The 23,325-nt window shown below is 39.0% G+C and overlaps 1 protein-coding gene across 1 annotated transcript; it reads right to left on the minus strand.

The window, feature by feature from the left end:
- Positions 1–151: 151 nt before the first annotated feature.
- Positions 152–23,071, minus strand: MPP4 (MAGUK p55 scaffold protein 4). Its single transcript, XM_087733629.1, has 21 exons — positions 22,989–23,071; positions 20,718–20,839; positions 19,672–19,749; positions 18,877–18,957; positions 18,182–18,313; positions 17,446–17,527; positions 16,182–16,267; positions 15,096–15,167; positions 14,450–14,646; positions 13,227–13,291; positions 12,416–12,433; positions 11,317–11,355; positions 10,543–10,563; positions 9,267–9,281; positions 7,715–7,756; positions 6,700–6,870; positions 5,704–5,784; positions 4,690–4,783; positions 3,785–3,893; positions 1,692–1,826; positions 152–684 (listed from the first exon to the last, which is right to left on the minus strand). The coding sequence occupies exons 1-21, from the start codon at positions 23,020–23,022 to the stop codon at positions 493–495; spliced, it is 1,866 nt and encodes a 621-aa protein (XP_087589755.1). The 5' UTR covers positions 23,023–23,071; the 3' UTR covers positions 152–492.
- Positions 23,072–23,325: the final 254 nt, after the last annotated feature.

Raw genomic sequence — 23,325 nt, forward strand, 5'->3', positions numbered from 1 at the left:
ACCACTCTGCTCCTGTCTTAACAGGTAAAAAGGATAAGCAACAAACCAATACCTTCCTAAATAATACTCTTAGCTCAAAGACAGCATGCTAAAAGAGCATGCTCTGGACTGAACATTGACTGTGTATCATTTGTCAGTAAGGCTTCCAGAATGTACAGGTATACAATCTCCATAATAAAATGAAAGGAAAGGAATTTTCTGTAGCTATGTACAAGTAAATTATGCAGATATATGCAACAAAATAGATTCTTCTTTATTCTTGTAGTAAGAGAGCTCACAATATTTCCTTTTTTGTACAAAAGTGGATGCAACTGTAACATAAAAAGCTGAAGAGCTACACAGAACATGATTATATCTCCTGTAGCAGCTTCTTTCCTAATCCTCTTCCAAATCCCTCACATACAAAGATAAATTCTTGCAATCCTGACATTAGGATTATTCTTGAAGTAAAACATAAGCTGTAATCTTTCTGAAGCTGCCTGCTGCTCAGAATTAGGGCTGAGTGTCTGAGCATATCCATATTGCAGGGACCCACTGGGGCTCATCCTGTGCACGATGGACTGCAGACAGCAGCTGTGCAGATGCTTCTTGTAAATTGTCATTCACAATCACTTGATCAAAGAACTGACCAAACTGAGCTTCCATTTTCTTAGCTGAATCTTCCATCTCCTGTAAATCTTCTTCCTGCGAGACACAGAGTAAGTCTATAAAGCTTTAGTGTTGTGAAGAGAAACATACCTGCATGGCATCTGCAGAACACCTTGGGCCACGTAAACAAGAGATGAATAGATAGTGCCAGTGTACTTTGTGTCATTTACAGTTTGCTATAGTAAAGTACGCACGCGTGCTACAGTCAGTTCCAAGTCTCTGAAACAGAGCCGACTGCCATATCCTTCCCAAGGAAATACCTTGTGTCTCAGTAGGCTCCATTTGCCCCAAAAATGTTCTTCTGCTGACAAGTGCTGGCAGAGGATGTTAGGGACTGGAAGGCAAATCCACTAACACTTGTGTTCTCACTCCACATTTTAGTTTATTTCCACGGTGATCACATTTCTTTCTGCCATAGCAATCATGATTCATTTCCATATACAGTTATGAACTGAGGTCTCCAAAATTTTAAGATGCTAAACTTGATTATGATTTGCATGGAAACAATTGTGACAATGCACTAGACACATTGCCAATGCAAGATCTGCATTTCCTACAAGCAGAATTTGCGTTTTATCTATAGAAATTAGTACAGCATTGACATTGATACTGTCATTAAGCATACATGAAATAACAGTACATTCTTATAACCACATGAAAAAATATTTGATTAAATTATTGAATGAAGCACATTCCGGATATTTCAGTGCAAACAGTAAATGTATGTGTTGACTCAAATCTTGTCACAAGGCAGTTAATAAAAAACAAAAATATACGAAATAGCCTCTCCTTTAAAGACATTTTGAAGCAAAATGCCTCAATCTCCTAGGTAAAAATTACAACCCTTCTGCTTCAAAGCAAATCTGGAGGGAGAAAAAAAGTCCCAACAAACCAAACAGAAAAATACAAGAATAACTTAGATTTGATCCTAAAGACACAATGATCTTTTAATGAGTTAACATAGTAACATAGTAGAATGCATTATGTTTTAAACACAGAATCCCAGAATAATAAACTGAGTCTCTTCAATTACCAAATCTCACCTTGAATTTCATGTTCACATAATAATCTGTAATGATCCTGGCATTTTTACGAGTCTGCCTCATGCAGCTTATGCTGGATGGCTTGATGAATATAATGTAGGGCTTTAATTCATGAGTCCGGGCTACTTGTATGCCCTGCAAATTAAGAGTAAAATGAAGTTAAACTATTTCAAGTGCATTCATCCCAGTTTTACTCCCATAAAAAGCCAACTGTTTACAATGTACTGTTTTCTCCAGACCCAGCAGTAATCTTTTTCAGGAACACCTACTTTAAAATGACCTCACTAATAATCCCTGGACCAGACGTTGTTAAGCAACTGTAGCATACCAATCACTTAATTCTGCTTGGTAGCCTTATTAGGAGATGCTTTCAACTCCAGTGAGTGACTGGACATTGTCATTAACAGATCTCTGCAATCAACAACATTAAAGATGAATCTGAAATCTGTTTTTTTTAACTGCTGGGAAGCTACCTTTGAAAAAAGTACACCTTTATTGCTCAATACTGGAAGAAAGCATCCTGCTTTTGGAAACCTTTGTGCTGTGTAACATTCCCTGATTCTAATAAGCATTTTTAAACTACTGCAAAGCATCAGAGGGAACTAGAAAAAAGAAAAAAAAAAACCACAGCATGTGAAGTTGGCCAAGCCACCAGATTTAAAATACAAGTATGCAACTCAGCAGTAATTCTCCTACCTCACAGCAGTTACTGAAGAATAGCTATGAGCTATTACTTCATACCTTTCCCAAAATTTGTCCTTTAAAATCACAACCTAAAAAACTGATAGCAGCACATCCATTCAAGTAGCAAGATCACATTTTTTCCCCCTCTTCTCCCTCTTGTTTAGGAGAAGTGTAGCAGAAGAAATCCAAGGACATTTTCAAATGTGAAATGAAGACTGAAGTGTGGCCTAATCTGCCCCTTATAGTGGTTTGGATTTTGAGTAGTACCCCACAGGTCATGTAACTTAACTTTTATTTCAAACAGCACAAACCACTGCTGACCTAAGGCTCTGACTACACTGGCTGTGCGCAATTAGACGGAAGTCTCTAAAAGTTACTGAGTTATGGTGTCTCTCTTTAAATTCAGTTAGAAGAGATGCTGAAGCCCAGTAGCCTAAACAGCTCCCGAGTACTAAACGTGCAAGTAATTCAGAGAAGTTTAGCAGGATTTTGCTGGACACAGCTTTAAATCTCAGATATTTAGAAACTCAGGCCTTTGTTAGCCTTATCTTTATCAGCAAATTCAATGCAAAGATAGAAGGGGAAAAAAAAAGTGAATAGTGTTTAAGTGAAAAGATGAGCATGGTAAGTAGTTCTGATAGTGTTAGAGGTTATAAAAGTAATTAAGAAAAAAAAATGCAGAAGAATGCAAAGATAGCATTCAAAGCTTTTTTGCAATGCCCAGCACAGAAATATCTGGTAATCACCCTAATATTTGAAGCACCTCTTGCCAGTATCTGCTGGGGCATTATGTGGAAGCTGTGCAAGCTTCCCTTTCTCATCAGTAAACATTTGCAAACTGCGATCCCTAGATGAGTGGTGGTCTACACAGCAAGCACTGGCTGGAGGTTCTCGTAGAGCTGTTTGGTCATGTGCACCAGCAGCTTACTCCTGGCTGTTAAGTTACTTCTGAAGAGAAATAAATTCATGATATAATTCCCTGCTTTTGCTTGATTACTTTAATAGTTGCTGCTTTTACCAAAGGGTGTTTAGAGGTTGCTAACAGAAGGACAGAACTCTCAACTAACAGGGCTTGGAGGAGGAGGAAGTCCCATGCAGCAGTCTCCGCATGAAAGAATAATCCTTGCTTTAAGCAAGTATGAAAACTCATTTCTGTACCATTCCACCTGATAATGCAGCGACCGACTTGGAAACAAATTAACTATACTAATCTGTACATACTTGTCACTGCAGTATTCCCCCCACCAAGACCCATGCAAAGAATAATCTATTATTAATAAGCACCATGAGCTAAAGTGAAAAACAAGACAAAGCAACTAACACCGTTCCAATAGCTCAAGAATGTACAGAGAATTATTTTTCCTCCCAGGAGATACGAACTGTAGAGTCCCCACCCCTTTACAACTCACCTGTGGTTCTAAATCTATTACACAGATCTTGCCTTCATCGAGGACTGTTCGCACTGCATCAATACTGGTACCATACAGGTACCCTTTGTATTCCCCATATTCCAGCATTCTGCAACAGTGGTGAGGAAGAAGAAAAAGAAAGAGCACTTGAGTCTCAAAAGGTTCCATCTAAGGGTGAAATTCTCAAACATAATCCAGTGAACACTGATGAACAACCTCCACCTTTGCTTTTCCCTGCTACACTGGGCACAAAATCAGAACCATTACAGTTCGACATCTCCAAAGCATGCATTTTTTACTCAACTTGTTCCAAATTATGTGTTTAGAGGTTGTGATTCTAGTGATAAAATGCTTGTCATTTATATAGTACTTATAACTTCATGAATCAGAAGATCTCAAAGCACTTGGCACAGCTCAAGGAGTGTAGCTTCTGGTACTGAGCTGGTCGGTCTTAGCAGAGGGATTATTGATGCATAAAAAGGAGCAGACACTTTTGGAAGTTTGGCCCTTACAGTTCAGGTGCTGGAGATGTCATCACTGCAGAGGTTTTGCAACGGAGATGTAGATCAGGAACAGGTCTGATTCACTGCTCAATTTTAGACAACAGTCCAGTTTCCAGAAGGGTTAAACTCATAACTTACAAGCACATCAAATGAGCTCAGGCCTGGAGATCCCACTTTCCTTTAGAAGGGTTCTGAGATTAATTATAGAGGAGCTTATTTGCAACTGCACAAACACAGTTTTTAAAGAAAAGGGCTCAAGTACTTTGACCAAAATTTACACCAAACACGCACAGTAAGTATGAGTGGAGGAGCCCAGACCTGGGACCAAACTACAAAACCGTCTTTTCTTGGATCATGCTACATTTTAAGTAACAAAAATGTAAATTTGTCTCTCCTAGTTACCTATGGCTATACACCATGTTTTCAAAAGTTTCCTTCGATACGTAGTGATATTCACGACCATTCATTTCATAACTCTTCTGAACACGAGTCGTGTCTGAAAGGAGATACACACACACTCAACTGCAAGTAAATTCTTGTAATTTTACAAATGAAAATGAGACAACTTTCATGAAGGACTGTAAATCAGTATTTTCATAAGTAATAAAATGACTTGTTTCTCATTTGTTAATCCAGAGCAAAAGCCTTGTCTGCTGTACTGGTTGCCCAGTGGCAAATCTTTGAAAATGAGCAAAGCACAAGGAGAGGAATCCAAATATCTGTAACTCAGAGCCATCAGGAACTGCTTTGGAACTGGTTGCACAACTGTTTTTACTCCTCTGAGGTAAAATTTATTAAAGTTCATTTGGAAACATCCCACAAGCCTTCCCCCCTTGCCCCTTCCCCATATCTGGGATCTTAAGCACAAAAGAATTCCTGAATTTTCAGCCAGCTTCAGATTCATACATTTCCTGTTTGGTTACCCAAGTCACAAGAACCAAATAAGCACAGGTAGAAACAGTTTCAATTATTACATCAGAAATTAAGCTGTGTAAGTCTCATCTGAGACTAGAAGGCTAATAAGGAAAGCTGCAAAGCCTATTAAGCACCAACTTCTGTTGCCTTCATTCTCATATCTGATCACTTAAACACTATGAACTTACAATGTCCCTAAAAACATTCTTATTTTTTAATCTAGAAAAAGCAAATATCAAGACAATCTACTGCTACCTAAAGCTTTAAGGGTTTCAGGGGCTGTAACTTGAAAATACCTTTGGCTGATTTGCCAAAATAAGGAGGAAGACAGTATTTTAAATTAACCCTTATAAAAGCAAATGCCTCTGGCTTGCAGTAGAGCTGAAAAAACAGCCATACAGCAATGAGTGCGTGAATACACAAAGGCAAGAGGGAGGTACTTGACGTTTCCTAATCACATTTGAAGGGGGTAGTGGGGGAAAGAGGAAGAACATTACATACGAGGTACGGCACTTTGAAACTCTCGTGGGTTACTTGTGATAAGCCTTCGCCTTAGCTCATTCACGCCAACTCCTGCAGGACCTGAAAAGTTGGAAAAGCAATTGATATTGCTGACAGCGGCACTTTTTGCATGCACACCCCCCGTTTTCTAACACATGGCACGCTCACAAATGAAATGTAAGTAAGTTCCCAAAAAATGTACCAGAAGTCACCATAGCATCTTGATTGATTCAGGGTACGAATCACCTCCCAGCAATATAGTCATACCCAGGAAGCAACTCAGCGATACCATTTTAAAAGAAAAAATTATTATCAAATACTTCCAGACTCAGAAAGGACACTGGATTTGCCTTTACCTGGTTTGCTTTATCAGGATCATGGAACACTGCAGAACAACAGCTTCCTTTCAGTCACTATCATTAAAGACCACTTGAGAGCCTGCAGCCCACTTAACGCCATATTTCCTATAGCAAGCATTATTAAAGGCATCCTTTTTAGCTTTTCTTACTGCCCATGATTGAGATTTTTCTAGTCTGGAGTTTAATTTTAAACATTCTTCTTACCATTGCCATATCCATGCATTTAACGCTGGCTGTAGAAATGCCTCCATGTAGAGATGTTTTCTAGTAAGTGACAAAGTTTTCTCATCGCTTTCTGTACCAGTCCCAACTGAATATAAAACTGAAGCACTTCCCTAAAAATCCATTATGAACCAGCATTCATAACTGTATGGCTTCTTCTGAGGACTTCATTTTTTTTTTTTTTTTTTTAAACATTCACTATCTCAAGCAAAGAAGACAATACATACATTAAAACCAACAATGGGGTCGAATTGCAGGCAATCACTCTGGAAATGTTGCTTTGAGACCTACCTGCACAATCTGCAACCGCTGCAATCAGCAGCAGGAAACCTCAGTGGATCAGCCCGTGACCGATTGTTTCCTCCCCTCTGTTACAGGTTGTGAAATTTGCATGAGAAAGTAATTAACCTCTTACCCACTAGTATAATCAGTCTGTTCCGGTCCGATGGGTGCCGCTGGTACCTAACCACCTCTTCATAGGGAGCTGCAAGAGCGCTGTAACAGCTGCTGGGGCACCGAGCGTAACATGACTGCTGGTTGGTCCGGGCTTTCCTGCGACACAGGCGCATACTTCTACGGAAACCAGCTGTAAGGGGCAAAGACATCAGTACTGGAGAATACACCCGAGATGCAGACAACTAGTGCTTTAGTCTAGAGTGTCTCTTTGTAAGCCACACAACATCCTGTTTTTTTGAGCTTTTTGCAGGGTGAAAGTTAGTGAATTTAATTGCTGCACTTGATATGCCAGCTTGGTAGAACCTCTGAGCCTTAAAAGACAGCTAAAGAAGAGGTCAAATCTCACTGAAAGTCACCTGAAAATTAGCCCAGAATTAAAGACCCCCAAAAGATCCCCAAAGCAAGCCAAAGGAGAAGTTTCTGGCCACATAAAGCATCACTAGGGAACAAGTCAACTGTTTTTTGATAGTGCTGCTGGTTCACTCTCGTAAAGCAAATCTGGAACATCTGCTCCAGCTTCCAGAATGAATCCAAGTATTTTAAAGGTCACTATGGTTTCGTAACAGGGATAGGTTTGGTGCTCCACCTTACCATCCAACTCTGAAAACTGCACTTTTAGATCTAGTTTTCTAATGAAAGCCCTCATGATTATTCTCAATGGATGACAAACAACAGAACAACATTACTCTCTAGCAAAATTAATTGTGAAGCAAGGGAAATCTTAACAGCCAGTCAGGATAAAATAGTGGTGGCCAGGTCTCAGTAGAAACCTAACAGGAAGAGAGATTTAAATAGAGAGAATGAGTATTAGTAAGAGGAAAGTGATTTCTTGAAGTTTGGAAAACAGAGCAAGTAGAACTCAGTTCAATAAGTGTTCAGGTGAAATAAAGAACAAAGCATTTTATTTAACTTCAGACAAGCACTTAGTCTAGATCAAGCCCCAAACATCTTACTTATCTTTAGTCATTGCGTACCAATAAAGACTCGTTGACCAAATTCACCAAATTCTTCCTCTTCTAGAATACAAAGAACAAATACTCATGAAATAAAAGAAGAACAGTGAAAGCTTAAGAGCTAGATGGCTAATAATTATTGCTGATCCCAAATGAAAAACAGTGTTTCACTAAACATGGAAGTACCATGCCTAATCTAATAAAAACAGCACAATACTCCATAACATGAAATATTCAAATATTTCACATGACCAATGACCAATTCAAAGGACCAATATTTCTCTAAGAGAAAAATTAAACTTAGAAAGTCTTAGTATTTTCTAAATTAGATTTGAAATTCAACATGTTATGTGTTTCATTCCTAAGATAACTAGATGCCAGACAAGGTTTTGAAATACTTTTTGTGAAAAAACCTCCACATAATTTAAGCTTTTCAGATGAAACCTAGCTTACAAGAATTCTTTAGTTATAACATTACAATAACCAACAAGTCAGTAGCTCAAAAACAGAAGAAAAAAAATTATAACCGTTTCTGCCCAATAGCATGCTTGGAAAATGCAACGTGCATCTGCTCAGATCTTTCAGGCAGAACGAAGGCGTGATTTTATTATTTCTTTTTAATCATCTTTGGATCAGTGATATCTCTGCTCCAACATCCCAGGCTAGTCTGTTTCCTCCAATTCTTTTTGTCCCCATTCTCATGCTGTTCCTTGTGAAGGCTTAGCCATTCAGGGGAGACTTCTAAATCTCTACATGTATTTTTTTAAAATGAAATCTCTCCTGTAAGGCTCAAAAATATCAATTCCCCAACAGATCAATGCTCTGACAGTTTAGAAACTATTTTATAAGGGCGATTTGAAAGCATATAACTAAGGAAAAAACTGGTGTCAGCGGTGTCTAGATTTCTCTTCAAAAAGGACTCCTAATTTTCCCCTAATCATGCATGTAGTTATCCAAGCTGCGTACTCCCTTTATTTAGGCCTTGTTAAAGCAAGAAGATACAGAAGACATAGGCATATCTTTAAAGGTAGTAATTGTTCCAAGGCAAGAACATTCTTTTCATTTGCAAAGCACGAAATGTATTGTCTTTTAGGACAGATTCTTTGAGTGATGATTCTCTCATAAGCGTGCAAATATCAAAACAAAATTAGATGCATCTTAGTTACTCTTCTTTCACATCTATGCACTCTCCACTACTTGTACCTTTAAAATACAGTTTTATTCCTACATTTCTCTATGTACTAACAACTCCTTGTTTATGACTGTGGAAAAAATTACTTGGCACAAAACTGCTCGTTCAGGGCAAAGTTCCGAGTACTGTTCAGCTGACACATGCCTGTATCATTTCTATCTTTGGGTCTTTTGAACCATCATTCAAATCTTTTTGAGCATTTCTGCTTTATCTACCCTCTGTTCTGTGGTATGGAGTGCAGTATGGAATCTTACAGGGAACAAGCAATTCAGCTACCGGGTATTGTAAGAGGAGTAGTAGTTCCTGGTAATGCAATAAGCACAGGTAAAGTCTGATAGATTACTGCTTACAGGAGACGGGGAGAAAAAAAGTTAGTGTTACCTTCTTTAAGCTCCTCTGCACGTTCAGATAGAGACAGACATAAAAGAATTAGTTTTGAGAAGACAGTCTATACTAAGATTAAAAAAAAAATCCCACCAGCATTGTCCAATGCATTTAGGAAATTTAGGAAACAGGTACGGCAGGCTTTAAATCTAAAATATGCCTGTTCAAGCATGAATTCTCAGTTCCCAAAGAATAAGACTCAGCTACAGCATCTATGTCAGTATTGTACTTGCGAAATACATCACATGGATGTTCAACTACTGGTTAATTTAAAGTAAAATGTAGGATAGCAAATATTTGCACCTTTATTCCTCTGCCTGGATACAGCAGAGAGCTGACTCAGTGCTGTGTAGCGAATAGGATTTGCAAGAGTAATCCCCAAGTGCAGTTATCAGAAACATCCTAGCCTGAAAACAAAAGACTGCCCTCTAGACCTGCTGGCTCTGTCTTAAAAGCTTTGGGCATTGCTTGAGAGGTGGAAGAGACCAGACCACCTGTGATAAAAGGAAAAGATCCGACTGAAAAGATCCGACTGGCAAGGAGGAACCTTGTGGAGAAGAGCAAGTGTAAGGTGGACTGACATTTTCTCCACAAGATTACCAAATCTCAAACAAGAAGTTTAGCAGTAGATTTATTTTAGTGGAAAAATGATTTATTTTAGAAGACTTAAATTCTGCAGAACTCTGAATATGCTGTAAATAGGTAGCTGTTCCCTAAAAAAAAAAAAAAACCAACCCAAACCAGCTTGGTTAAAAAAAAGCACTGATTGATTATATGTCTTATACATAAATCATTCGTTTTATAAAAGCATTTTTGTTTCTTGTATGCTAGCCATGCACACAATCAGGAATCCAGAACCGCTCTCCTTTTTACCACATCAGCTCCCACAGGCACTGGGGATTCAGGCCTCTGTTACCCTAAGGCAATCCAATTATCCGCTGACATCAGTGCAGCCCCTGCTGTCACAGCTTGCACAGGTATAACTGATTAGGATTTGACAAACAGATCTGGTACTGATGCACGAGAAGAAACACTCACACTTGTGGGATAACAGAACAAAAACCTTACTACTAAGGTAAATCGGAGAGCAAGAGGAAGACTTAAGGCAACAATATTTTACATAATGGCTTTTCAAGCCAGAATGGCTTCTAAAGCTAAAATGGCATTCTGGTTTTTGTCACCTCCTTGTTTTTAAGACACTTGCTTGTCTCCGGACACCCTTCTCACAGCAGAACACTAGCAAGGAATTTGGAGTTAGGTCAGAGGAACTTACCAGACTCAAATGTTTCTTCATCTTGTTCAGTAATCCAGATAGCAAAGATATTAAAATAAATTCAAAATTTAATTCTTTTCCTCCTATAGAATTTCAGAATCAGAAATCAATTTTCCAGCTCCTATCAGTCTGTCTCACACATACTTTCCCCACTTCCCTCTACACTGAGGTGACAAAATACAGCTCGCCATGCTTGAATTAACTGTCTGGTCTCTCTCCACCCAATCCTACAGGATCACATCCCTCCATGACAGCTTTCTGAATTACCTTGGGAGAAGGAAGAATGAGCTGTGCTGCTTTAGGGAGCAAGTCAAGCTAACAGTCTTCACATGTACTATTTACATGTAAAAACCTATTCTTGCTCAGTGCCTAAAAACGTATTCTCCCGAGATCAATTTCTTGACAATGAATTGGGTGGGTTCTCCAAGACTACAATCATCTGTGGCGTTAAATCTACAATAGGCAAAAGCTATAGTAACGTTACAGCCACAGCCCAAACCCTGAATCAGGGAGGTTGGGTCTCATTCAGGCAGGTATTTTTGGGGTGGTCCCTCTTCTCAGCACAACACTTCACTATAAGCACTGTACACCAGAACTGCAAACAGCTCATTTTAATACACTAATACAGGATGAGCTTTCCAGGGTATAAAAACCAGAATTTTCCACCATTAAAGTTCACTAGGAGACTGAGTGCTCTTATCTGGGAACCAAAACCAGGCTTTAACTAGCTACTACCTTGAAGCAAGTAGAATAATCTCGAGTGAATTCAGTTACCTGTTTCCACACACTTCTCATCAATCTGCATGTCATCCTCTACAGATCAACACAAGGAAAACAAATTCATCTGAATCAGAAAAACACTGGGGAGGAAACAACCTTACAGATCTTACAAGGCTGAACTCAGACATCAGAAAGAAAATATTTGAAGCTCAGATCAGCTTTAGACATCTTTAAGGATTTTAACACTGTTAACTCCAACTTACTGATGTTCTGTCTTTAGCGAGCAAAAGACTCTTAAACTAGTGCTCTGAAGGGCTTATGGCAGAGAGGCAAACTCGTCTAACTTGAATTCTCCTTTTGAAATAATAAAAGGTTTAACATGGCTGTCACTCTGTTTATACTGTAGATATCTAGTTATTAAGTATTACCATGACAGAATATAATTTTCCACTCACTCGCTTCTCTCCTGTAGCTTTTATAAGTGTGTTTCTTTCCAATATGCTTTACTCAAGGAAAGTGTTTTGTTTGGTTGATTTTATTATTATTTTTACAAGGAAGAAAAGGAAAAGAGAAGACTGATTCAGCTCCCTCTCCATCCTCAGACCACATCAGTTCATGTCCCTGAAATGTGATCTCGTGGGCTCGGGCAGTCTCATGGGCTCACAACACCGCACTGTTTGTGCGTTCTGTTCTGGCGTGGCCCTCCAGAAAGGCCCAGTAGGAGATATTTTCCAGTTACAGCGCAATTGTCAGGGCACCTGTCAACCATATTCTGCCCATAGGCATCCTTTAAAGAAATAGTCTCTCAGAGCTGCTCAGGTCAGCTGCTGAAGATGGGAGAGAAAGAGAGAGAGGAAAAGAGAAAGGAAAAAATAGTCTTTCTGTCCTCAAAGCAACCCATCCAAACTGTAAGTTCCCTACCAGATAACGCATAGCTTAATTTTTCACTTTAAGGCAATGTAAGCTTCTACTATTTGAAGTGAAAAAAGACTTGATTTCAAAATCAAACACAAGATGCCAAGAACTTGGGTTTCTTTCACATGTATTTACCAAACTGCCTCATTTCTGACAATGTTTTAAAAAGCCTGTAAAACCATGTGCTATATTGCTTCCAGGTACAGGAATGCAATGTTGTCCAGATACAAGCTCCTACCTTCTTCCACAGTGCTTACTGCCCACAGCGTATCCATTGAAGCAGTTAAAATGCAATAAAATTATGATGAAAGAGAGCTCCAGCTCTAACGAACAAAGCAATCAGTGTGAGAAGAATCCTAGGCAATGAAACACACTCAATCTGGGAGTTATCACAAGAGAAAAATTAATTTTATACTAGTATAAAGAACCATAGAAGAAAATGGGGAGAGAGCAAACAGGAAGAACATTCTTTGTCTGGGAATAATTGCATGTTTACAGAAAGTTGATCTGGCAGAGGACAATGTTTCTGGATTGTCACCACGAATAAACTCATGGGCAGCATAGCTTCTCTTACACCTCAAGGAAAAAAGTTCTGTCTTTCTCTCAATAGTTTTGATAACAAAGAAACATTCTAAACATATCGCACGGCATCTTCCAGTGCAGAACTGTTCTCTGTGTCCCTGGAAAGCCAGGCTAGTACAATTGTCACCTCAGACTTACTCACACCCAATTCTCCTAGAGAGAATTGGCTCTCCTAGAGAGCTCCTAGACCTTACGGACTTCAGAAGGAGTGGAATTCACAGCTTCTCTCACAGTCAGATCCCAAGTACACTGGAGACAACAACCTCCACCATCAGTACTCCAGGTACAACTACCATTAAGTATTTCTTTTCCTGGGGATAATTAACACACTTCTGAGGTTACAATATGGCTCCAGAAACAATGTCTTTGAATTAAACTGAATTACATGACGTTCTATTTCAGTATCCCTGGAAACAGAGACAAGACCTTTCTGTCCTACTCTACCATTCAAATCACTTTTCACTCACACATTGATGATTTGAGACAGAGATGAGGCTGGAACGGCTGAGACCACCAGAATTCTCGCTGCTTCCTACACAGAAATAAATTTATCACATTTAAAGAAACAAAACAGTCCACAAGCACATTATGCTCCAGTCAGATTCGCTGCTTACACGTAAGATCAATCAGCTCACAGAAGACACCAAGAATGGAAACATTACTCATGTTTTAGCCCACTGAAAAGTCCTGAAAGAAAGCTGACATGCTATCAGAACTATGTAAAGGCAATTTCCAAATCAGCAGCCCAGAAGTATTTAGGCTATTTTGAGTTTATATATACGGACAGGAAGATAAGCCATAGTGTGGTACAGGCCCCTGGAAGCAGGAGAGCGTGCTACTTCTATGCGTAGCAGTACTACTGCCTCCGTTACTACACAGAGCCTCTTGCTTGCAGCCTCAGTCACAACGTAGTTTGATTTCAACTGTCATTATACAGAACACAGTTAGGTTTACATATACTACAAATCGAAGCTTATCATCTACAGTTGCATGGCCTTATGTTTTCCTGAGGGTAACACAGACAGGACATGTGGTTAGAGGATCAAACTGAGAAGTGTGCTACAGCAGTTTAACTACTCCGGTTCTGAAAGAATGTAGCATAAAAATAGTGGGCTATTTATTCAGAAAATAGGCAAGGGATCCTCGTTCTTCCTTGAGCATGTTTTTTTGTTTTGTTTTGTTTTTTCCCCCCCTCTCTTTTAGTCTGGTCTACGCAGTTTTGACCAAAGCTGAAGAGGTCACTCATGCCTTACAGGACATCTTTAAATAAATACTGTTTCTTGATACAGCTATGCCCTTATACTATACATTTAGTATCCACTATTCCCCTCCACCCCCGCTTTTTTTAAATCATAGACAATGGTCCTAAACAGTCAGGGCCCTTAATTTGCACCCATCTTTCAGCTGCTGCACTCCACTAGATGTCTTAGCAACTAGTACAGAGACTAGGCAACTGCTGCGAACTTCTTAGACATCAATTTAAGATGATATAGGTGCTTTCAAAAGCTTGTTCTCACATAGGTACTCTTAAGGGAAGGAGAGCAAGAAATCAAAGAACAGAAAGAGGAAATACATTTGTCAGCTGTCACTCTGAATCATACTGCTATACAACATGAAAATTTTAAGTAGGAAAGTCTGAATAACTGGCTAATTTTTGAACTGGAAGTCAGAAAAATCAAGACTTCTTTACCTTTTAAGAAGATGATTTGAGGGTATAAGTCCAGCACAGGCACTGAGATCTGAAACTTTCCTGGCCTGCCACCAGAGAGCATCATTCTGGTCCACAATCTGGAGTATTTCACCCTTCTTAAAAGGCAAACCTGCATCAGCGCACGGTATGGCAGGATCTTGCAAGGGCCAGTAATCTGCCATTGCTCGCACATAGAGCTGGTAAAGAACATACACAAAAGTAAGTGGAAGCCACGTTTAGAACAGATAGAACCCAAGCTTTATAACCACAGGGCCAGATAGTGCTGCTACTTGAGTCAGTTCATGATGAAGTCAAGTTTTAAAAACAAGATCAAGTCCCAAACCCTATCTGTTCATTAAGGGAGAAAAAACAATTCGTCTCATACATTGTGAAAAGAATTGACCTTCAACCTGTAGATCAATCTGAAAATGTCTCCATTACCTTTAACACAACTGTATTTCAGCTTACCATCTTTGCTGCTTCAGCAACACCATACTGATGTCAGCTGAGAGGTAGCCATAAAGGCAAGTAACACTTTAATGCTTGCAATAAACTCCTAAGCAACACCATTTCTTTGTATCACACCGTTAGACATTATCGGGGTAACTGTTTGCAGCAACAATTGGGAAAAACGAATGTCTCTTACTGTTGTTTGGTTGCTGACAGGCCGATCAGAAACTGGAATTAACTTGAACATAATTGTCCCCTGAGACAGGGCCTAAACGATTAAAAAAGGATTAAAAATATGACTGGTATTCAACACATAACCAAACATTGGCAGCACAAACTTAACACAGCATGGCTTTGAGGTTACTATAATGTCTATATTACAAATAGAATTTAGGCAGTCAATATGACAATGCTCGTTTTTTTTCAAAAGGAAACTCAAGAATGAAACTTCAAAGTCTTGCTCAATATTTTTAATTCAATGAAATCTATGTTTCATTATAAATATACACAATTTCAACATTAATTGATACCAAACTTTTCTACTGAAATCTAATTTAAATTAGTGGCCGGGTCTGGTTAGACAAGTGATGTAAAAGGGGGGAGAAAAAAATATTTAAGAATTAAGCATTCCAATAGACTTTATATTTCTTATACCCAGAAATAGTACAACCAGGGAAATAACACATAGAAAGACTTGATACTGGTTATATACGGTAATACCTTACTGACTGGCACTAACACTTTGCAGTGAAGAACGCTGAAAGATTGTGGGCGAAACAATGAGTAAGCAACAGGGACAGCTCAACAGATTTCTTCATGAGAATTTTGACAACAGTAGTTACCGTTGCCCTTTTTTGCAAGGTGAGGTACGTAGCTTACAAGCTCATTCACTCTGCTTTAGTGCATTTTGTAACACGGACTCGTATCAGAACAGCACCTTTCCAATACTTTCTTGTGGAATATTAACTGAGTGGAAATCCCAGGAAAAATTAAGAATCAGTAAAGTCTGAATAAATTAATATTTTTCCCAGAAGCTGCAGGTGGAATAGCTGCAATTAAATTAAATTCTGTCCAGAACAGGGGTTAGAATGAATTCTGGTTTCATCCATTCTTATTTCATGAGCAGTTGTGAACGTCATCCACAGCAAGGAAACAACCTGAATTTTCTGTCAAAAGTATCAGACTTTTTCCTCAGAGAGAGAGAGTATGTGGGGGGCCGGTATAAAAAAGAAACAGCATACAGTTACTCTTAAGGTAGAAAGTAGAAAAAAAGATTCAATACCAGAATGTTAATAACTTGCTCAGGCTCAAGTCCCTCCACAGGAACTCCATTTACTTCCACCAGTTTGTCTCCAGCATACAGCAACCCTACAGTGAAAACAAGGGTGAAAGCAGCAGCAGCAGTTTTATCACAGCATGGATTATCTTGGATAGGCGAGGCGGGGACACACAGATATACCACAGGTTTGGAAGTCAGCATTAAAAAAGTTTCCATACGCCAGGTATGCAGGAAGACATTTTGGATTTAGGCTATATTGCCCCTGGATAGGACTGCAGGCTTCTGTGGGTCACAAGAAGCTTGCATGCTTCAGTATTCTTATTTCCTCCCACCTCCCCCATACAACATGCTTACAATCTATTGATGATTTGCCTTAAAGTTAGCAGAAACATTTTAATATATCTCCATTTCCCAAAATAATTTCTGAACCTGTTCTAGCTAAAGCCATTATATTAATAGAGCATGAGACTTGGAATCAGACCCTTAAAAATTCCAGGTGCAGTGGGAGGCTTTGGGACTCCTCTCTGTCCTTTACAAAGTCTTTACAATATTGTTTACTTTTACATTTTCCTTCAGCTCAATTAAAACATTAATCAAACTGGGAACCTAATCAGCTATTGTCTATAGTTTGGGTTTTCTTCTCTATACAAAGGTCAGAAAATACTAAAAGGAACTATTTTATAGTGATTACAGTTCAATTTTATTTCTGATGTTTTACATTTTAGTTACGTTACATTTCCCAAGGAACATGGAACACATTCAATTCTCGGATGAAAAAGCAGTAACATTTCCAAGGAAACTCCTTGGAAGATTGCTTAGCAACTAATGCTACCAAAGTGTTTAGTAGACTAGTGCCACGAAGCATTACTACATATTCCTTAAAGCCCATTATCTTATAGAATCACAGGCTACTGATGTTTTCCATTTCTCCATTAGGGAATGAGCTGCCGGTATTCATACGATACTGCAGTTTGGGATGTTCCTGATCAATCTCACGACAGAGTTATCCAGGTATTGGTGCCAAGAATACATAATGAAAACTGGATTTGTACCTCAACTCAGTCTCAAACATAGCACATTCATATGAAAATTAATGAAACCGGAATCAAAGTCACTGCAACGTATCACTATTTACAGTGCTGTCCAAAGTACACGTCTTCTTGCTCTATAATGGAAGACTAACTGTAGAAGCTGAACTATTATCTTACTTCAAATATCCTATTTCAAGTTCAAGTTTTTGTATTACTTTGTTTCAAATTACACATACCACTTCTGTCTGCTAGCCCACCGTGGATCACACGGGCAACCGTTATGTCACCTGTTATCTCATGGCGTTTAATGGTGGCACCCTGGCAAATAAAAACAAAGAAAAACCACACTGATCATGAAGAACCCCTGTACGTTTCCTTTCACATCTCAAGTCTGATCTTTGCAATGACAAAAAGGCATTGAAAGATACAGACTTTTTAACACCACACAGATCTAGTGATAATGTAACATTATTAGTACCAACTCCTTCAATGTCTTCAACTTCCATCATACTAAAAATAACCTCACTGACTGACTGTAAGGAATCTTTTCTATATCAAATATTACAGCTAATCTTTTCCTAAAACAGACTAGTTAGGCTGCGTAATGTTTTCTGCTTATAAGCACAAATGATTTCTAAAGAATCTTTTAGAGTCTCTCCTCCTTTCCTTACTATTTTGGCCAAAGGAATAGCTCTCAATCCTATTTCCACTTTCATTATAAGAGATAAAAACATCTGCCAAACGTTCAGACCCCAAGTGGGCAAGGCACTGAACAACCTGCTCTAGTTGTACGCGCACTGAGTGGGGCTAGATGGTCGCCTAAGGCCCTTTCCAACCTCAACAGTTCTTGTGATTCTGTGAAAACTGGACGAGACTGCACACAATCTCTGTGACGTTCCTGGAAAGAAACCAATATGCGTTGTCAATACTTGTGTAAGTTAAAATAGTTTGACAGACAGAGAGCTCCCTCACCAGAGGCTGGTTGTTTTTTACTAGGCAGACAATCCTCATAGCTTCCTCATTTTCAGGTATGTTGTCTGGCAGTGGTGGAAGGGTTGGTTCAAAATCTTTCTGGGCCACAGTATCATGAGCAGATAGCAAAGCCTGTTACAAACAAAAACAAGAAAACCAACCCACCCGTAAGCAAAGATCATACAGTAGAACAGCTTTAAACAGCGACTGATCAGAAAACAGAACTCGGCGAATAAGTTCCTGTGTGAACATAGATCCCTTTCACACGTTGACATTTTCTTCTTTCCACTTGGAAATTCAAACTGTGAAATAAAGTTTTAAGAACAGTTCCTCTCTGGGCTTCTTCTGGAAAACTTACAAAAGATGAAACATTTCTATTTGGAACTCCAGGGTAAAGAATGCAAGTTTTGCAATTACAAGGACAATTGGATTTTATATGTCTGCATCAACTGCTCAGAATTTAACTTTGTCTGAAACATCTCTCTCAAACATAGCCCTTAAATAAAATGCAGCCCACTGCAGGTACTTCAGATACACAGTCCACATCTGATTTCACAACTAGGTTAGTTCATGACTAGGAAACGATGCCTCTTCTGGCTCCTTTGCCAATTCTTGTGAACAGCTGGCCATCTGTTTCCTTTCGCACTGCAGACAGCTCTATGAGCAAACTTTTTCATTCCTTAAGCAGGACTTGCCTTTAAGTGTGGAGCTCGCAGCAGTCGTCTTAGCTCTTTGATCTCTACAGACTGAGGGGCTTCACGCAGTAACTCTACCACCTGATAAATGTAAGAGAGAAAGCACAAAGACTGGTTCTGGTGGACAATTCATTTAGAAAGCTGTAAACTGAACTTAAAGGAATATGATACGGTAAGAGTGTTAAGGCCCCCACGTTATAGGTGTCGGAACATAACCATACAGTTTGCTTGGACAATATGACCACAGCTGCACAACACTCAGCCAGGCTTAATTTTGTTCAGGGACAGTGCCATGTTCTCCAAATTAGTTTTTTCTCCTGTGCCTCAACCAATTTCATTGCTACTGTCAGTTTCTCCACTTAGTCATTAATTCAGAACTCCCTCTAACTCAGAAATTTAAGAATTATTCAGCTATTATGATTAGAAAAATCCAAAAAGCTTTTCAAAATCCTCATGTCAGACTGCTTGATTGTAGCCATAACACTGAACCACCGTTACATGGGAAGAAAAATATATGGCCAGTGGTTAAAACAAATAAATTATGTGTTCATGACACTGGCCAGGGCTCATGCAGCCTAGTGATCACAGCTGTACGCATTTCACATCCCCCCTTCTCTTAACACAGTAAGAGTTATCGAGTAGTTTGACAAATGTGTGAGGAGAGAATCTTTCAAGTTTATACAGTGTACTCAGACCTGAGACACAAAACAAACACCAGAACACTGTTATCTGCAGCTAAGTTGACTAATGTGGTATGAGTAAGTAAAGCAATACACTATGTATACACAGCCTTACCTCACGAGTCAACGCACGTGCCTGCAGCATGACAGGAACCGGTCTTTTTCCGAGGTAGTGTTGGAGGCATTCATAAATCTATTGCATGCCATGATAGACAAGACAATGCAACGATGATATGACCTGTTCACATGATTATATCGATACATACACAACACACAAAGGACAATATTGTATTTCTAGGAATTTCTCAGTCCAACTGGAGCCAAAGAGCTTGCAATCTCAATCCGTAATGTCTAATGCATCTGGAATTGAGTCTATAATTCATTGTCTTTCCATATTATCATCCAGCTAGCCAGTTATGCTGTAGTTTTGAGTTTTCCAATAAGAAAAGCTGATTATCCAGGACAATAGCCTGAAAGCACCAATTCTCTGACTTGTAGCTTGCTTCCTTCCCCTAGTTGCAGGCCTGTTGTTGATTGACAAAGTAAATTTAACTTAAAACAAAATAAATTGTTGTATTTAAAGTGACCTTATGGACATTCTTATCCACTGAAAGTTTTTCTTCTTTAAAATTTCAAGATTGTAAAAACCCTTGTTAGAGGAAAAGCAGAATTTGTACAGAATTTATCTCAGAGATAAAATTCCACTCAAGAGAGAAACACCAGTCAAAACTCTGTTCTATAACAACATAAAATCTTTAACTACACATCAGATCAGTGTGGGCAAAACAAAAAAAAAAAAAAAATTCACAAGCATCCGTGCCAAAAAGTGGGATGCATAGCCATAGAGAGATTTAAGACTAGAAGAGACAGCTGAGCAGTGCTGTGTTCAGCCTCTGTCCCCATCCCCCTGGCCTTAATACGGACGTGTAATGTAGAAGAGCTTTAATGCCTAGGACATTATGAAACAGAATACTTTTTTTTTTTTCTTTAAAGCAAAAGTGGTTTTGTTCACCTTGACTGCTGATGTTAGGACTGACATTAGGACTACCAGTACTTAGTGTAAATAAGCATTTATTGTCCTGATATGGCAAAATAAAGTAGCTGTCCCCTAGAGATTGTTCTCTAGGAAACGTTTGCCTTCACAGCTGAGTATTACTTTACCTTTAAAAGTGCTTGCAGCCAGCGGGATCTGAGCAGGTCATATAACATGCCAACGCCATTGACATCTCTTTTACAGAGCAAACTCAGTTCTTGTAGCACTAGAGTCAGAACATGAGATACACCTGAGCCCAAGAAACAGAAAAGCGCAAGACATTTCATTTCAAATAGAAGACCAACCAAAGCCAAACAGTGACCCAGGCCTTTGGAAAGCACCTTTCCTTGATTTGTACTTCCAAGAAACGCACCCATTTCCCGTCTGCTTTGCTTGTCTCCTGCCACCAGCTCTGTTGCATATGAGCTTTATTTTATTATGTTATTAACCAGCAGGGTTAGGTCAATACTAGCAAGTCTTTTCTCACTACTGTGAGAAACCCACACAGGGAATCTCACACATATCAATCTGGGTTCAAGCTCATACCTCCTACTGAGAAGAGGTAAGCATAAAAAACAGCCTTGTTCATTTTATAGGCTTTTCTTTTGAATGACCCACTGTTTGGGCCAGGGACCATCTCTTTTTCTCCACTCTTGGGAAGTGTAGACATTTTGGAGAATATCACTAAAGAAAATGCAAATTTCTGCCAAATACAGACCATTGGGGGATGGACTAGATGACCTTTAAAGGTCCCTTCCATCCCAAAGTATTTTATGATTCTGTGATTGTCACAGACGCCCACAACATGTCCCAGGAAAGGGGAAGACCCATTCTTACTATTAGAAGCAGCACTTGATCTGTTAGGAACAGTATTCGAATATAGTGGAAAACTGAAAAATCCAATGTCTTTCTAAAATCTCAAGGAGTCAGAAACTAAGAGGTGACCGATAGATAAGATGTTACGTAAAGTCAGGCCTAGATACAAACTGGATTTTTGTGAGTGCGTGGAATTTAATTTTACCTCATAAATGACAACAGATCATTTCTGGTGTGTGACAGACTTCCTAAGAAACACAATGTTTATAACAGTGCTAATACAATACCATACCAAATGCTAGGAGTTAGATTTATTAAGCTATAAGGGCTCTTAAAAAGACCATAAGAGTTGGATGCCTGACTCCCATTGAACGTCAAAGGAAAAGTAAGTTCTCACCTCCTGTGTATTTTGGTAAGCACGAGCTGCCTCTTTGCTTTTTAGCACCAAAGGAATCATACAATACAATTGTAACTGCAGACTTTCCTATGTATTTATTTGTTTACAACATTAAACTTGGCATGTTTCAATGAGTAATATTGTAATACAAGAAAAATGTTAAACTAAACCCAAGACACTAGGAGCTTCTGAAGTTACATCAGCCAAAGCCAAAATAATAATTTCTTAAAACTAAAGCTCATCCAGCAGACCCAGAATAGCTGAGTACTTGCTACTGCAGACAGTATCAGCTGCTGTCATCCAGTCACCACAGCTAACCTAAACATGGAAGCCCTTCTTTAGTTATTTCTCTCCTGAGCACAATGTTCATCGCCATTGACAGTCAATTGTTTCCTGTATCAGCTCTAGACTTCGATGTTGCCAGTATTATGTTCACTGAGGTATTTTCCTTATACGTTAATTTATACAGGCACTTGCCTGCTAAGTTTCTGCAGATGGGACTTTTGCCTCAATCATCAGGCAGAATTATTGAGTATCCAAACTGGAAAAGCCTGGAAGCGTGCCTTGTTACCAAAAGAATCACCTGTTTCTGGAAAGCAGACATCTACGCACTTAAAAATGATAAACTCGGTGAACCCTGACTGTGAGCCTCACAGGGAAATATCTCCCAAAACCCAGTTAACTTAAAAGGATTCTCTTCTACAGGAACTTCCTAGTGCCTAATAGAACATTACCTTTGGTGGAGACATTTTTAAGATCTCTTCCTCATTACTGGTTGCCTCTTTTTGAGATGACTTGTATTAACTGTCTCCTAGAATGCTATCCCTACATTAAACTGGGCTCAAGTAGACCAAGATGTTCCATACAGAAGCACAAACCTTCAAACAACAGAGAATCACTTCCTTAAGCAAAAAAACCCCTCTTGCAGTTATCTGTAATTCTTGATACAGCTGCAGAGACCATTCACTTTATAAGACAGAAACAAACGCCAAGTATTCTCCTCTGACGCTCTCTAAATAAACTGCATACCACCATTAAACATCAAGAATCATTCTAATTATTAAGTAGTTATACTTCTAGACATGTTTATCTCTCTCTTGACTCAATAGAAGAAGAGTTACAGGGACCAAGGAATAAAACTTATCAGTTTTCTTTCTCTTTGAAAAAGAGATGGAAGAGTGAGTACCATTATCTTGATTGCAGACTGTTGGCACCTCCATCTTTTCCTTTATTCAAGGAGATTCCACCCACTTTGAGGACTGCATTCACGCCAAGTAGGTTTCACAAAGATAGGTGGTGAACTAGGGAAAAGAGTGCACCCATATCAGAATAGTGTCAGGTATTTTAGATTTATAGGAAAGCAGAATTTAAAATAAGGGGGGGGCAACCATTCATATTTGAAATGCACAACAGGTTGCAAGCATAAAATAAACACACGAGTCCACCTGTAAATTCAGTTACCCACCAGCATCCAAAATGCAGCCAGACAAACCTCAGCTGCAATATGACATTTTATTTCCTTC

Source organism: Nipponia nippon, unplaced genomic scaffold, assembly GCF_047370975.1.
Source record: "Nipponia nippon isolate SJK-2023a ecotype South Korea unplaced genomic scaffold, ASM4737097v1 scaffold_5, whole genome shotgun sequence".
Taxonomy (NCBI): Eukaryota; Metazoa; Chordata; class Aves; order Pelecaniformes; family Threskiornithidae; genus Nipponia; species Nipponia nippon.

Bases quoted from the DNA above. Each gene is read 5' to 3' on its own strand.
- MPP4 (XM_087733629.1), bottom strand. From the start codon at position 23,022: ATGGAGGTGCCAACAGTCTGCAATCAAGATAATG. The intron at 6,871-7,714 runs GTACGCAATGAC...TGCCCCTTACAG, and splicing joins TGGTCAACGAGTCTTTATTG to CTGGTTTCCGTAGAAGTATG. The intron at 4,784-5,703 runs GTATGTAATGTT...ATCTCCTTTCAG, and splicing joins GTTTCAAAGTGCCGTACCTC to ACACGACTCGTGTTCAGAAG.